The 13,623-nt window shown below is 47.0% G+C and overlaps 2 protein-coding genes across 2 annotated transcripts; one reads left to right on the plus strand and one right to left on the minus strand.

The window, feature by feature from the left end:
* Positions 1-159: 159 nt before the first annotated feature.
* On the plus strand, positions 160-1,584 carry LOC125527555 (aspartic proteinase nepenthesin-1-like). The gene has a single exon (XM_048692071.2). It carries the CDS (start codon positions 310-312, stop codon positions 1,582-1,584), a length of 1,275 nt encoding a protein of 424 aa, XP_048548028.2. The 5' UTR covers positions 160-309.
* A 2,494-nt stretch (positions 1,585-4,078) lies between these two features.
* Positions 4,079-8,239, minus strand: LOC125527559 (putative glutathione S-transferase). Its single transcript, XM_048692074.2, has 2 exons — positions 7,855-8,239; positions 4,079-4,683 (listed from the first exon to the last, which is right to left on the minus strand). Exons 1-2 carry the CDS (start codon positions 8,164-8,166, stop codon positions 4,309-4,311), a joined length of 687 nt encoding a protein of 228 aa, XP_048548031.1. The 5' UTR covers positions 8,167-8,239; the 3' UTR covers positions 4,079-4,308.
* Positions 8,240-13,623: the final 5,384 nt, after the last annotated feature.

The raw sequence follows: 13,623 nt of genomic DNA on the forward strand, positions 1-13,623 counted from the left end.
GCATGAGCTAGCAAAACAGGATAGTTTATGCCTGGGCGACATCAGCTATGAGATCCCAGCAGTGATGCATGATACATACTAATATAAATAGGAGTAGCTAGTCAGTATACATACAGTGCAGAGACATATCACATATACCGTCGCAGTGAGGTAGCAATGGCCGCTCCACTTCTTTTTCTTCTGCTCCTTCTTCCTCTGGCTGCCTCCCCTGTCTCATCGGCTGCCATCAGACCGGCTCCCAAGACCGGCAAGTTCGTCACCAAAGAGCTCCAGCTCCGTAGGACAATCAACAAGTCCGTCAAGGATTACATGGAACATAGGGCGCAGCAGGGCCTAGCGGAAACAGGCCGCCCCGGGCAGCGCAAGGACGGCCAGCAGACGGGCAGCGCGGCGGGGCACAGCTACAGCCTCTTCATCTTCGACCTCTCCGTCGGGACCTCGCCGCAGACCCTCCCCGTCATCATGGACATCACCACCGACCTCGTATGGGCGCAATGCGAACCCTGCCCCTCGTGCTCAACGCTGTCGCCGCCGCCGACGCCATCGTTCCTGCCCCAAAACTCCAAATCCTTCGCCGAGGTTGGCTGCACCACCCAGACTTGCCAGCGCATGAGCAAGCACGACTGCGCCAGGAACGACCTCTGCAGGTACACAACGGACTATATGTCCGGCTTCCTCGCCACCGACACGTTCAGCTTCGGGAACATCACGGGACCGGGACGTGCAGACGTCCCGGGCGTGGTGTTTGGCTGCAGCGGCAACATCACGTTGCCGGAGCTCGACGGCGTCTCCGGCTTCGCAGGCTTCAGCAGGGGGCCCCTCTCCCTCGTGTCGCAACTCAACATCTCCAGCTTCACCTACTTTATCGCGCCTCCCGATGACGCCGCCGGCAAGAGCTTCGTCAGCTGGAGCTGGGGCGGCGCCGCCGCCGCCGACGATGCCACCGCGGTGCCGACAGAGTCTACGGGGCACATGGGCAGCAGCAGCACGCCGCTGCTTGCGGCCACAAAAACCCAAAACCCTTACAGGTACTACGTCAATCTCACCGGCGTGCAGGTCGACGGCCAGCTCCTGACGGCCATCCAGGCGGGGACCTTTGACGCCCAGAGTTCCGGTGGGGTGTTCCTCAGCACCATGCTTCCCGTCACCTACCTCGTCGAGGCCGCGTACAAGGTCCTGAGGCAGGAGGTCGTGAGCAGGGTCCAGTCTGAGGGCGTGACCCCGGTGAACGCCTCAGACGGGGACCTGTGCTTCCTCACGGAGCACTTTGACAATGCCAAGGTTCCAACGCTCGCGCTTCTGTTCGGCGGCGCTGACGCGGCGATGGAGCTCAAGGTGGAGAATTACTTCTTGGACTTCGGCGACGGGTACACGTGCCTCACCATACTGCCGTCGCCCCACGGCTTGCGGGGCTCGGTCCTCGGCAGCCAGCTGCAGGCAGGCAGGACGATGACCTACGAGATCCACAACGATGGCGGCGGCACGCTCAAGTTCGAGACATTCAAGGCGGCAGCGGCTGCGCCCGCGCCGGTGAAGGTGCCGCTCATGATAATGGCCACTCTTCTTCTCTGGGCGCTCCTCTAATTGTACCGCTCTAGGTAAAGTATGTTCTTTTTTTATGGGCTTCTGTGTTCGCTACACTACCAGCTAGAGAAAGCAGTTTATTCGTACAAAAAAAAAAACCCGGAGAAAGCAGTAGTTTATACGGGATTGCTAAATCCGAGTCAACTGAGAATTAAGCAAATCTCGGTTGATGCTATATTCATAAGATTTTATGTGAAGACGTGTGGCACTTATCATTTGAAAAAATTTAAACATTTTTCTTCTTCTTTATATGTTATGCCATTTGACTGTGACTTGATACTATGTACTCAATCGTTGTTTGCTTATAAGCTATTGTACCTTTTCATGTAGTGTGTCATTAATTGTGTTGACTATGTGTCATTAATTATGTGACTTGATACATTGTTTGCTTATATGCTATGTACTCAATCATTTTTTTTGAATCAAAAGTTATCACACCTGGGCTAAGTAAAGATCTGTGGTGCGCATATTACCATACTATTTTCATGGAAATTATAGGGTATGTTTTCATCGGCTATTCCCTTCCCGGGTTAAAAGTTACCACAGTGTTCAAGCTATTTACACAGAAGTTATGGATATGTTATGAACAACTTTTTCCCCGGATCAATGTTGCCGCAGAGTTTGTGTGTGAGTTATCATGTCTACATTGTGTATATTATTATGCTATTATCGGGGTATATTTTCAACAACTTTTTTCACCGAGTCAAGTGTTTGTGCTTGAGTAATCAGGTTTGTAATGACACGTATACTATTATATTGTTTACACAGAAGTTACTGGGGGTATGTTTTCAACAATTTTTTCCCTAGGCCAAAAGTTGCCACAGTGTTTGTGCGTGAGTTATCAAGTCTACGGTGTGTAAATTACTGTGTTCTTTACACAAAAGTTGCCACCAGTCCGGCGTGCTCCTCAATCAGGATGTCTGCCGGGTATGAGGCCGTCGCAGCCACTTGCCACCAATCCATCTTCGGAGCTGTACTGCTGCATCAACCTTGTCCGGTCTAGCTGCCGCCGACGCCACCACGACGCCAGACAGTGTCGACCACCTGCGCGTGTCCACCACCACACATCTGACGTCAAGCCTCCACTGCTCCATGCCGCCAAGAGCCGCCACCATGAATATGTAGAAAGAGACACCGCTCCACCGAAGAAGACATCCGCTGGTCCCTCAAGCCCGAGTGCATCTCCAAAAATGCCGCCCCCAAGGGGGTAACGACACATAAATGCCACCGTCATCCGATCAACTGATCTAGGGTTTCCCCCGGAGGTATTGGGTGGGTTTGGGATTTGTACCTCGATGATGCCTTCATGAAGGAAACGATGATAAGGGCATCATCATCACCGGCTCCGGCCAATGACCGAAGACCAAGTTTTCACTCGGATCTGTCCCAAGAAATCCACCCGACAACCTTTGCACTGTCTCGACCGCCTTCAAAGCCCCAGATCTAGCTGCCTAGATCTGGCGACCAACCGCAACAGCAATGCCACCGTAGGAGCCCTGGCACACCGGTCACTGCCTGAATGCGCCACCACTGGAGCCTGGGAGGGGGACTCCCACCCCACCTCGCCAAACCGCAAGAGCCGCCGAGATTGACCCCGCACGCTCATCACCGTCTCTGATCGAAACCAATCCGTGGCAAAACCACGCCATGTGTTCGTGCCACACTGTGACACTTATCATGGTCCGTTTCTTATGTAACTTTATGGTTACTACCGTAATATGGTACATAAAGTTTTTTTGCCAAAAAACTTTCGATCTATTCATCTTCAGTCATGGCAGTACAAGGAACACCAGCAATAATAAAAATTATATTCAAATCCTTAGACCACCTAGCGTAGACTACAAGAACTGATGAGAGCCGAGGGCGCGCCACTGTCATCGCCCCTCCCTCGCCGGAGGCAGGCAAAACTTGTTGTAGTACACAGTCGGAAAGTCGTCATGCCAAGGCCCCATAGGACCAGCGCAGCAGAACAGCAACCGCCACCGATAAAGAGTAGCATAGACCGGAAGGATTCAACCTGAAGACACATGAACGAAGACGTACTACAGCAGATCCGAGCAAATCCACCAAGACAGATCCACCAGAGACATACCCCCACACGCACACCGACGATGCTAGACACACCACCGGTTGGGGGCTAGGTGGGGAGAACCTTATTTCATCTTCAGAAAGCCACCGCCATCTTATCTTCCTGAGCAGAACACAAGCCCTAACAAAACTTGAAGGAACATCTAAAAACAGATCCTCCCGCCGGCAGGGCGGGAGCCACCATGCTGCCATAGCCCTAGGGCCACCGGAGACAAGGCGGACCAGCGACGGCGTCGACGGAAGGCAGAGGAATCCTAAACTTTTGTTAGGGAAGGAGGCGGCTGCGTGGCACACAATACACAAAGTTGACCACGAGGATCAATATAGTTCCTTTTGTCCAAAATATAAGTAATTGGGAAACTACCAAATTTATGTAATTTTGACCATATGATTGCTCTTTGAATAATACTATTCAACACAATTTACTCCAAATATATATTTTACACATAGTATGGTCAAATCTTAGCCGAAGTAAAGTATATAGCACCAATATTAAGCACTCATAATTTTTGATGTCATACACACACATAAGAATACATCCCGGTAGATTATGGAATCACCATTCCACAAACTTTATTCTAGCACACAACATGGATAATTATACTGGCACACTGCATTGCACCGATCGAGTTGCTACTACTGATGGAGCATCGCGTTGGCTATCATCTTGTATATGTCCTTCTTCGCGGTGAAGAGGGCGACGAGCTGCTCCCTCGTCGGCAGGCACTCCTTGACGTGTTCATTCTCGGTATACTCCTTTCCCCAGCGGCGCAGAGCAGGGAACTCGTTCTCGCCCATCAAACTCACCCCGGTCACCTCCTCGAACGCATAGATCCAGTGAGCCGGCCCGCAGGCGGCGACGTCGAGGTAGCCAATGGATTCGCCGCCGAAGAACCTTTTCCCCTCGAGCTGCCCTTCCAGCAGCGCCAGGTTCTCCTTCATCTCCTTGACGAACCCCTTCTGCTCCTCGCTGGCATCCAGCCACAAGGCCAGCCAGAACGGCCTCGAGCACTGCTTGCATGAGCATTGAAGTGTTGGGGTAAGTTCATGGCTGCATGGGCACGAAAAGACGGCCGCTAGCTTGTATGGAAAGTGCTAGAACTAATCTTGATGTTTTGTACCACATGTTTAAGTTTGAGTGTTGCATGTAGTTTAGGTGATAGAGTAACTTGCTCGTGTGGCTGGTACGTACGTAGTTTTGGTTCAGCAGGGGTGCAAAGGCGAGATGTCGAAGAAGGTCGTGCGATGCGACAAAGACGATGAGATGCCGAGTACCGCGAGACGCGGTGCAGCCATGTGAGATGGCGCTGCAGAAACAATTGAAGCCAAGTGATCTGGTGAGGTGGTTAGTTGCATGCTTTGGGCTGGAGTCAAGCCGCCGGCTAGATAGATAAGTCAGAGCTGAGAGAATCAGTTAGTTGGTTAGCTAATTGCATGCACGCATGAGTTGTTAGCCGGTGGTGCATGCACGTCCTGGAGAGATTCTAGGAGTGGCATCGTGTGTGCTGTTAGTGGCCGGTTAAGGTGGCTGGTAGTGCGTGCGTGAGTCCAGCGCCTGATGTATATATACATGTTGCATACTGAGTAATGAATAGAGGCCGTGAGGGCTGTAGAAAAATGTAGTCTCTTGTGTTCATCAAGGAGGAGAGCTTATCGTGCAAAACAGCACTGGTTTTCTCCTTGGTGTATATGTGTGTGTGAGTGTGTTCTTGAGAGAAGATAGAGAGAAACCACAAGAGAGAATTGCGAGGAGGAAGAAGAAGCGGCGCTGTGAGGTGGCGGCGCCAACAATTGGCATCAGAACCTCGTCGATCCGTTGCGGCGACGGTGACGCGGTGGACTCCATGTGAGGTGGAGGTCATCGGCGCGAGGTGGAGGCTATCGGTGGCGTGATGTCGTCGGTGGCCGGTTGCGGTGCGATGCCGCTAGATGGAGATGGCGGCACGAAGCTGCCACAAGAAGACAACGGTGTGATGCCGTTGGGAGGTACGACGGCGCGAAGCCATCATGAGGATCGGCGTCAAGCTCGTCGACGGTGTTGTCTAGGGTGGTGTGATTCCATCAGTAAGATGGGCCGATGCAACGACATGGTGACCAGCGCCGCGAAGGTGTCGTCCATGTCAAGAGGTTGCTGCTGCGTGTGGAAAGATATTGTGGTGATCGGCAACACGATGGTGTCGTCCACGACATGATGGAGCGTTGCGGCGCTGCAATAGCGTCGAGAAGAAGCTGCGGGTGATCCGCGTCGAAGACTGACATCAAGATTAGGGGGTGAATGCTAGAACTAATCTTGATGTTTTGTACCACATGTTTAAGTTTGAGTGTTGCATGTAGTTTAGGTGATACAGTAACTTGCCGTGTGGCTGGTACGTACGTAGTTTTGGTTCAGCAGGGGTGCAAAGGCGAGATGTCGAAGAAGGTCGTGCGATGCGACAAAGACGATGAGATGCCGAGTACCGCGAGACGCGGTGCAGCCATGTGAGATGGCGCTGCAGAAACAATTGAAGCCAAGTGATCTGGTGAGGTGGTTAGTTGCATGCTTTGGGCTGGAGTCAAGCCGCCGGCTGGATAGATAAGTCAGAGCTGAGAGAATCAGTTAGTTGGTTAGCTAATTGCATGCACGCATGAGTTGTTAGCCGGTGGTGCATGCACGTCCTGGAGAGATTCTAGGAGTGGCATCGTGTGTGCTGTTAGTGGCCGGTTAAGGTGGCTGGTAGTGCGTGCGTGAGTCCAGCGCCTGATGTATATATACATGTTGCATACTGAGTAATGAATAGAGGCCGTGAGGGCTGTAGAAAAATGTAGTCTCTTGTGTTCATCAAGGAGGAGAGCTTATCGTGCAAAACAGCACTGGTTTTCTCCTTGGTGTATATGTGTGTGTGAGTGTGTTCTTGAGAGAAGATAGAGAGAAACCACAAGAGAGAATTGCGAGGAGGAAGAAGAAGCGGCGCTGTGAGGTGGCGGCGCCAACAATTGGCATCAGAACCTCGTCGATCCGTTGCGGCGACGGTGACGCGGTGGACTCCATGTGAGGTGGAGGTCATCGGCGCGAGGTGGAGGCTATCGGTGGCGTGATGTCGTCGGTGGCCGGTTGCGGTGCGATGCCGCTAGATGGAGATGGCGGCACGAAGCTGCCACAAGAAGACAACGGTGTGATGCCGTTGGGAGGTACGACGGCGCGAAGCCATCATGAGGATCGGCGTCAAGCTCGTCGACGGTGTTGTCTAGGGTGGTGTGATTCCATCAGTAAGATGGGCCGATGCAACGACATGGTGACCAGCGCCGCGAAGGTGTCGTCCATGTCAAGAGGTTGCTGCTGCGTGTGGAAAGATATTGTGGTGATCGGCAACACGATGGTGTCGTCCACGACATGATGGAGCGTTGCGGCGCTGCAATAGCGTCGAGAAGAAGCTGCGGGTGATCCGCGTCGAAGACTGACATCAAGATTAGGGGGTGAATGCTAGAACTAATCTTGATGTTTTGTACCACATGTTTAAGTTTGAGTGTTGCATGTAGTTTAGGTGATACAGTAACTTGCCGTGTGGCTGGTACGTACGTAGTTTTGGTTCAGCAGGGGTGCAAAGGCGAGATGTCGAAGAAGGTCGTGCGATGCGACAAAGACGATGAGATGCCGAGTACCGCGAGACGCGGTGCAGCCATGTGAGATGGCGCTGCAGAAACAATTGAAGCCAAGTGATCTGGTGAGGTGGTTAGTTGCATGCTTTGGGCTGGAGTCAAGCCGCCGGCTGGATAGATAAGTCAGAGCTGAGAGAATCAGTTAGTTGGTTAGCTAATTGCATGCACGCATGAGTTGTTAGCCGGTGGTGCATGCACGTCCTGGAGAGATTCAGGAGTGGCATCGTGTGTGCTGTTAGTGGCCGGTTAAGGTGGCTGGTAGTGCGTGCGTGAGTCCAGCGCCTGATGTATATATACATGTTGCATACTGAGTAATGAATAGAGGCCGTGAGGGCTGTAGAAAAATGTAGTCTCTTGTGTTCATCAAGGAGGAGAGCTTGTCGTGCAAAACAGCACTGGTTTTCTCCTTGGTGTATATGTGTGTGTGAGTGTGTTTTTGAGAGAAGATAGAGAGAAACTACAAGAGAGAATTGTGAGGAGGAAGAAGAAGCGGCGCTGTGAGGAGGCGGTGCCAACAGAAAGTAGGAGGATATAGGAGATGATCACCTTCTGTTCCAGGAACTGCGCCCAGAAACGGGCGGTGGCGCGGTCGTAGGGATCAGTCGGCAGGAGGGGCGGTCCGTCGAAGGCCTCGTCGATGTACTCCATGATGACGAGGGACTCGCAGATGGCTTTGCCGCCGTGAAGAAGCACGGGCACCTTCTGGTGGATGGGGTTGTGCTTCAGCAGCAGCTCGCTCTTGCTCTGGAGATCTTCCAGGACCAGCTCGTAGGGGACCCCTTTGAGCCGCAGGGCAGCAGCGGCGCGGTGGACGAATGGGCTCGCCAATGTGCCGATGAGCTTAACCGGTTCAGCCATCTTTCCTTTGCTAGCTTAGCTTACAGGTTCTTGCTTGCTGATATCTTGGCTGGTTAAGCTACTATCTAAGGTGCGAGTACTTATAGGGATATGATGGAGAGCTCCTCTTGATCTGCACTGGAATTGTAATTCAAATGGTGGGTGCTAGTGCTTCTTCTCCAAGAAACATTGAATTCTTTTTTAGTTTCTTTTAGTCAATGGCCTTTAGTTTCTTTGTCAATGGTCGTATGAGACATGCTACTCCGTTGCTTATAACAACAATGGTCGCATGTAAACAAATGGATTGATATGATATGATAGTGCAAAGATAATATGAGATGATAGTGACTTTGTTTGACATCTGTATCATTACATGTTTATCAGCTAGTAATGCAATACTAGTCAAAGTTTCTTGATGGGCAAGCTGGACAAGTCAGATCATGGACTTGCCAATTGTTTTAATCGGGACAATATACTATATCACTAAGCTCCCTAGGAATGGAGACTTCTCAATCAATTGAGGTCACCAATTTAGAATTGGGTCATCGATTTTGACCGGGTCAACAATCTCTCACTCAATTCTTTTAATTCACTATGCTTTCTAATTTTGGAGCTCTCTCATTGCATTGAGAAATTCAATTGGATTTGGTTCATGATTTTGACTGGGTCAACAATTTTTCAAATCAATCGGAAGCAGCCGGCCTATAAAAACATATCAACCCCGCGCACCCTTTTATCACCTAGAAAAAAGAAGGCTCAACATATAATACTTTAGCACCAATATAATATATGCAGCCACCACCGCAGAAAATTTCCCCACATAAATATGAGTTGATTACCAGACAACACAAAATTACACCACAAAAGGCCTACCAAAGCACCACATTATATGAATAAAAAACAGAACACACTCCATTATCTTCCACACGAACCAAACCAAATACTCACCTCGTTCCAAAATATAAAGTGTATTACTTTATTGAAAAGTCAATTTTCTTTAAATTTTACCAAGTTTAGAGCCAAAAATATCGACATCCACAATATTAGATAAAAAAATAAAAATTCATTTCATAATGAATCTAAGCACCAAATTTGATATTATGGATATTGACATATTTATACACTTATTGAAAAGTCAAAAATTTAACTTTGACCAAGTTGAGAGCCAAAAATATCGACATCCACATTATTAAATAAAAAATATGAAAATACATTTCATAATGAATCTAAACACCAGATTTGATATTATGTATATTGACATATTTCTACACAAATGTGGTCAAACTTAAAGATGTTTGACTTTTCAAAAAACAAATGCACCTTATATTTTGAAATATATGGAGTAAATAAATTATAAAATTTCAATAACATCAACGGCGTGGCAAAACGCGCCCAACCCTTCTAGTAGTTATTAAAACTAGACCCGATCGGCTCTTTGCTATCTCCTCCTCCTATTGTGATCTGATCTTACCAACCCAAAAGAACTAGAACAACAGACTCAAGCGATTTGGTCACGTTGAAGGCCGGACAAGCATTGAACTGGTGAAATCCGTATCGAACAGGACGGTATTGAGCTAAACCTGTAATCAACACTCACACGAAAGACAAGATATTTCATTCCTGAAAAACAAATAAATAAGCTTCCACTAGGAATGGAACTGGGGATGTGTGAACAGGTGATATGCTGGGGTATATTACAATAGTGTCTTTGTTTGATATCTCTATGTATCATCTTATGTTTATTATCAGCTAGTAATGCAAACGTAAGTTGAAGTTTCTTGAGGGGTACTCTGGAGACAGACCATGGACTTGCATGTTGCTTTAACTAGATGATGCCATGCGCGTTGCTACGGGAAACATGATAAATAAATGCATAAATACGTGCTAAAAAACTGAAACTATTGCATAAACAAATTTAGGATTGCTTTCAGTATATATTCTAAAAACAATAAATCATATGAAGCATTTTGCAAAATCATGTAAAAATAGAAACTATTGGATTGAAGTAAACAGGATGCCATTTTAAACAAAAATATGTAACATGATCTACATATATTTGCTCTAAGCGTCCAATGTATATCTATACTGTTTATGCAGACACAAAAATTAGTGAAACAATGGGTACATTAGTGAACAATTTGTACCTTATGATCCAATGCATGACTTGATGATGTGGCATGGCTGCATGGGAAGGAAAAATAGGTAGTGGGTTGCAACTATTTAAGATAGAAGATGGGGATGGTAAGAGCCCTATTGTACATACGATGAAAGCGCGTACGATTTTGGTACGACAATCATCATGAGCTGTTTGATGAGTTTCATGGATGGGTTAGATCACGTCGTACGGAAATCGTACACCCTTTCATCGTAGACACAACAATTTCGGGACTGGAATACCTATTCACTTCTAGTAAGGGTCATGCAGTAACTAAGTACCAAAATACCCTTTGGCTCCCAGGTGTAGGTGGACCTTATATGGTAAAAAAATAGTAATTCCAAAAACAAAAGTAAAAAAAAATCTGAACTTTTTATGGAAACAAACTTGACCTTCTGTTGCACTCGTATAAAAAGTTTCACCAAGTCAAAACTCCCGTCGCCTTCAAGGCAAAAAAAATTAGAGGACGAATAGGGTGAATAGCAACTTGTATATGGTGCTGATTTTGTTTATTCCACCCAGAGTAACATGAAAGTCATTCCTTGGCAAAACCTTTTATAGGAATACACTAGAAGGTCAATTTTGTTTCCAGAAAGGTTTCATAATTTTTAACACCCAAGAGGCAAAAGGTGCTTGTCCCAAAATACACCCAATACGATGATATTGCATTTATTTTATTTTATTTTTTGACAGAATACGCGCAATGGGTATCCTATATCTCATATCTATCAACAAAAACACAAGCTAGTACAAAAGGATGACCACTTGTCACCAAGCGATCCGTAAAAGTTAAATTTCTTTAAGATCATGTGTGATAGCATCTACTAGGATTTATAAAATTAAAAAATATAAAGGGACCACTCATAGGAAAACCCAACCTTTCCCCACACCCAGGAGTAATATACTTTTAATGTCCATTTGGAGCGGGGAATCCTTCCAATTAGAAAGTCAAGCTCTGTGCTTTTTATTTTACCAGAATTGACAGAAAACTATACTGGGCGCCTTCTTCCTTCAATTGTTCGTCATCAGCCTGAGCATGAAACTTGCACTGAACAATTAAAGCGACATATGCGAATGCTCTTGGCATACAAGGTTTTGAAGATGTCAATATGCACTCGCGGGAAACAACAAGATCTAGTAACCGTAGAAAGCAAATCGGCTGCGGGAACGGAGCTTTGAATCTTGAAAAAGGGGACCCAATAAAAGAGGCGAAAGGTTGAAGGGGCCAGAACATAAAAGTGTAGAGCATTTTGAGCTAACAAAGGTTGAATTGGCTGCGGGTGGATGAGTGGAACCATCCTTTTGTGGAAGGAGTTTGCCTTATCATCGAACATTTTCGTATACGATGCCACAACACATAACATTATGAAGTGGATAGGCTTTGTTAAGAAGAAATTATGCTTATCATTGCAAGAATTAATCTTCTATGTCTACATAGTTAGCCCCACTACTAAATTGTTCTTCACATGGGTGTTTTGACATCACCTAAATAATTGATTGCGAAATTGTGTTACATTCTCAAGTCATGCATGCAATCATAATTGATAATCTTGCATTAATATATCAAGCCATGCGTGGCTTTTTTCAGCGGAATCAAGTCATGCATGTCAGTCATAAGTTCAGTTTTGTATGTGGTCATGGATGGCACATGTGTTGGACGCTTGGAGCAAAAATATATGGTCGGTGCTAGGAATCATCCGGTTGATCCCATGTGGGGATCAGCCGCCTCTCTCGCCAATAGATTGGCATGATCACGATTGTTAGATGGAAAACATCAAATTGTTCTATTCCTTTCACATCACAACTGCATGTGCGTTCACATTCTTCGTCGGACCACCACTGGCGGCTCATCAAAGAAGCCAACCAACACAGCAGGCCCCCTTGCATTGCATGCTGCAGCTCAACAGCATCCTTGTCGTCAATGCATTGTCCTTGCATCAGCACTGGAGGAGGTCGTTGAAGCATTGATGTCCGACCTGCAACGACATGCAACTTTGGAAGTGAAATGACAACCACTGTTGTAGCGACACGAGCTGCTCTGAAGACCAGCAAAGGAATGACTGCTGCGCATGAGCGTTGATGCATTGTAAACCGAGATAATGATCATGTGAGGGTGGGCCGACTGCTAAGGGTGTCATTGTGAGGCCAGGAGGCAGTTCTGTGATGCTCGATGGTGGTCCTTGCGACACCCGACTATTTTGCTTGCGGCGACCCCGATGATGGTTGCAACTGAAGGAAATATGCCCTAGAGGCAATAATAAAGTTGTTATTTTATATTTCCTTATATCATGATAAATGTTTATTATTCATGATAGAATTGTATTAACCGGAAACTTGATACATGTGTGGATACATGGACAAAACACTGAGTCCCTATTAAGCCTCTACTAGACTAGCTCGTTAATCAAAGATGGTTAAGTTTCCTAACCATAGACATGTGTTATCATTTGATGAACGGGATCACATCATTAGGAGAATGATGTGATGGACAAGACCCATCTGTTAGCTTAGCATAATGATCGTTAAGTTTTATTGCTATTGCTTTCTTCATGTCATATACATATTCCTTTGACTATGAGATTATGCAACTCCTAGATACCGGAGGAATACCTTGTGTGCTATCAAACGTCACAACATAACTGGGTGATTATAAAGATGCTCTACAGGTATTCCGAAGGTGTTTGTTGCGTTGGCATAGATCGATATTAGGATTTGTCACTCCGAGTATCGGAGAGGCATCTCTGGGCCCTATCGATAATGTACATCATAATAAGCCTTGCAAGCAATGTGAGTAATGAGTTAGTTGGGGGATGATGCATTACGGAACGAGTAAATAGACTTGCCGGTAACGAGATTGAGCTAGGTATGAAGATACCGACGATCAAATCTCGGGCAAGTAACATACCGATGACAAAGGTAATAACGTATGTTGTCATTACGGTACGACTGATAAAGATCTTCGTAGAATATGTGGGAACCAATATGAGCATCCAGGTTCCGCTATTGGTTATTGACCGGAGAGGTGTCTCGGTCATGTCGACATAGTTCTCTAACCCGTAGGGTCCGCACGCTTAACGTTTGATGACGATTTTGTATTATATGAGTTATGTGATTTGGTGACCAAATGTTGTTCGTAGTCCTGGATGAGATCACAGATGACGCGGAGTATCCAAATAGTCGAGAGGTAAAGATTCATATATAGGACGATAGTATTCAGACACCGGAAGTGTTCCAGTGGTACTGGGTACGTATCGGGTCACCGGAAGGGGTTCTGGGCAACCCCTCGGCAAGCTATATGGGCCTAATGGGCCAAGAGAGGGATA

Source organism: Triticum urartu, chromosome 7A (assembly GCF_056163025.1).
Source record: "Triticum urartu cultivar PI428250 chromosome 7A, HENAU_Tu73, whole genome shotgun sequence".
Classification (NCBI taxonomy): Eukaryota; Viridiplantae; Streptophyta; class Magnoliopsida; order Poales; family Poaceae; genus Triticum; species Triticum urartu.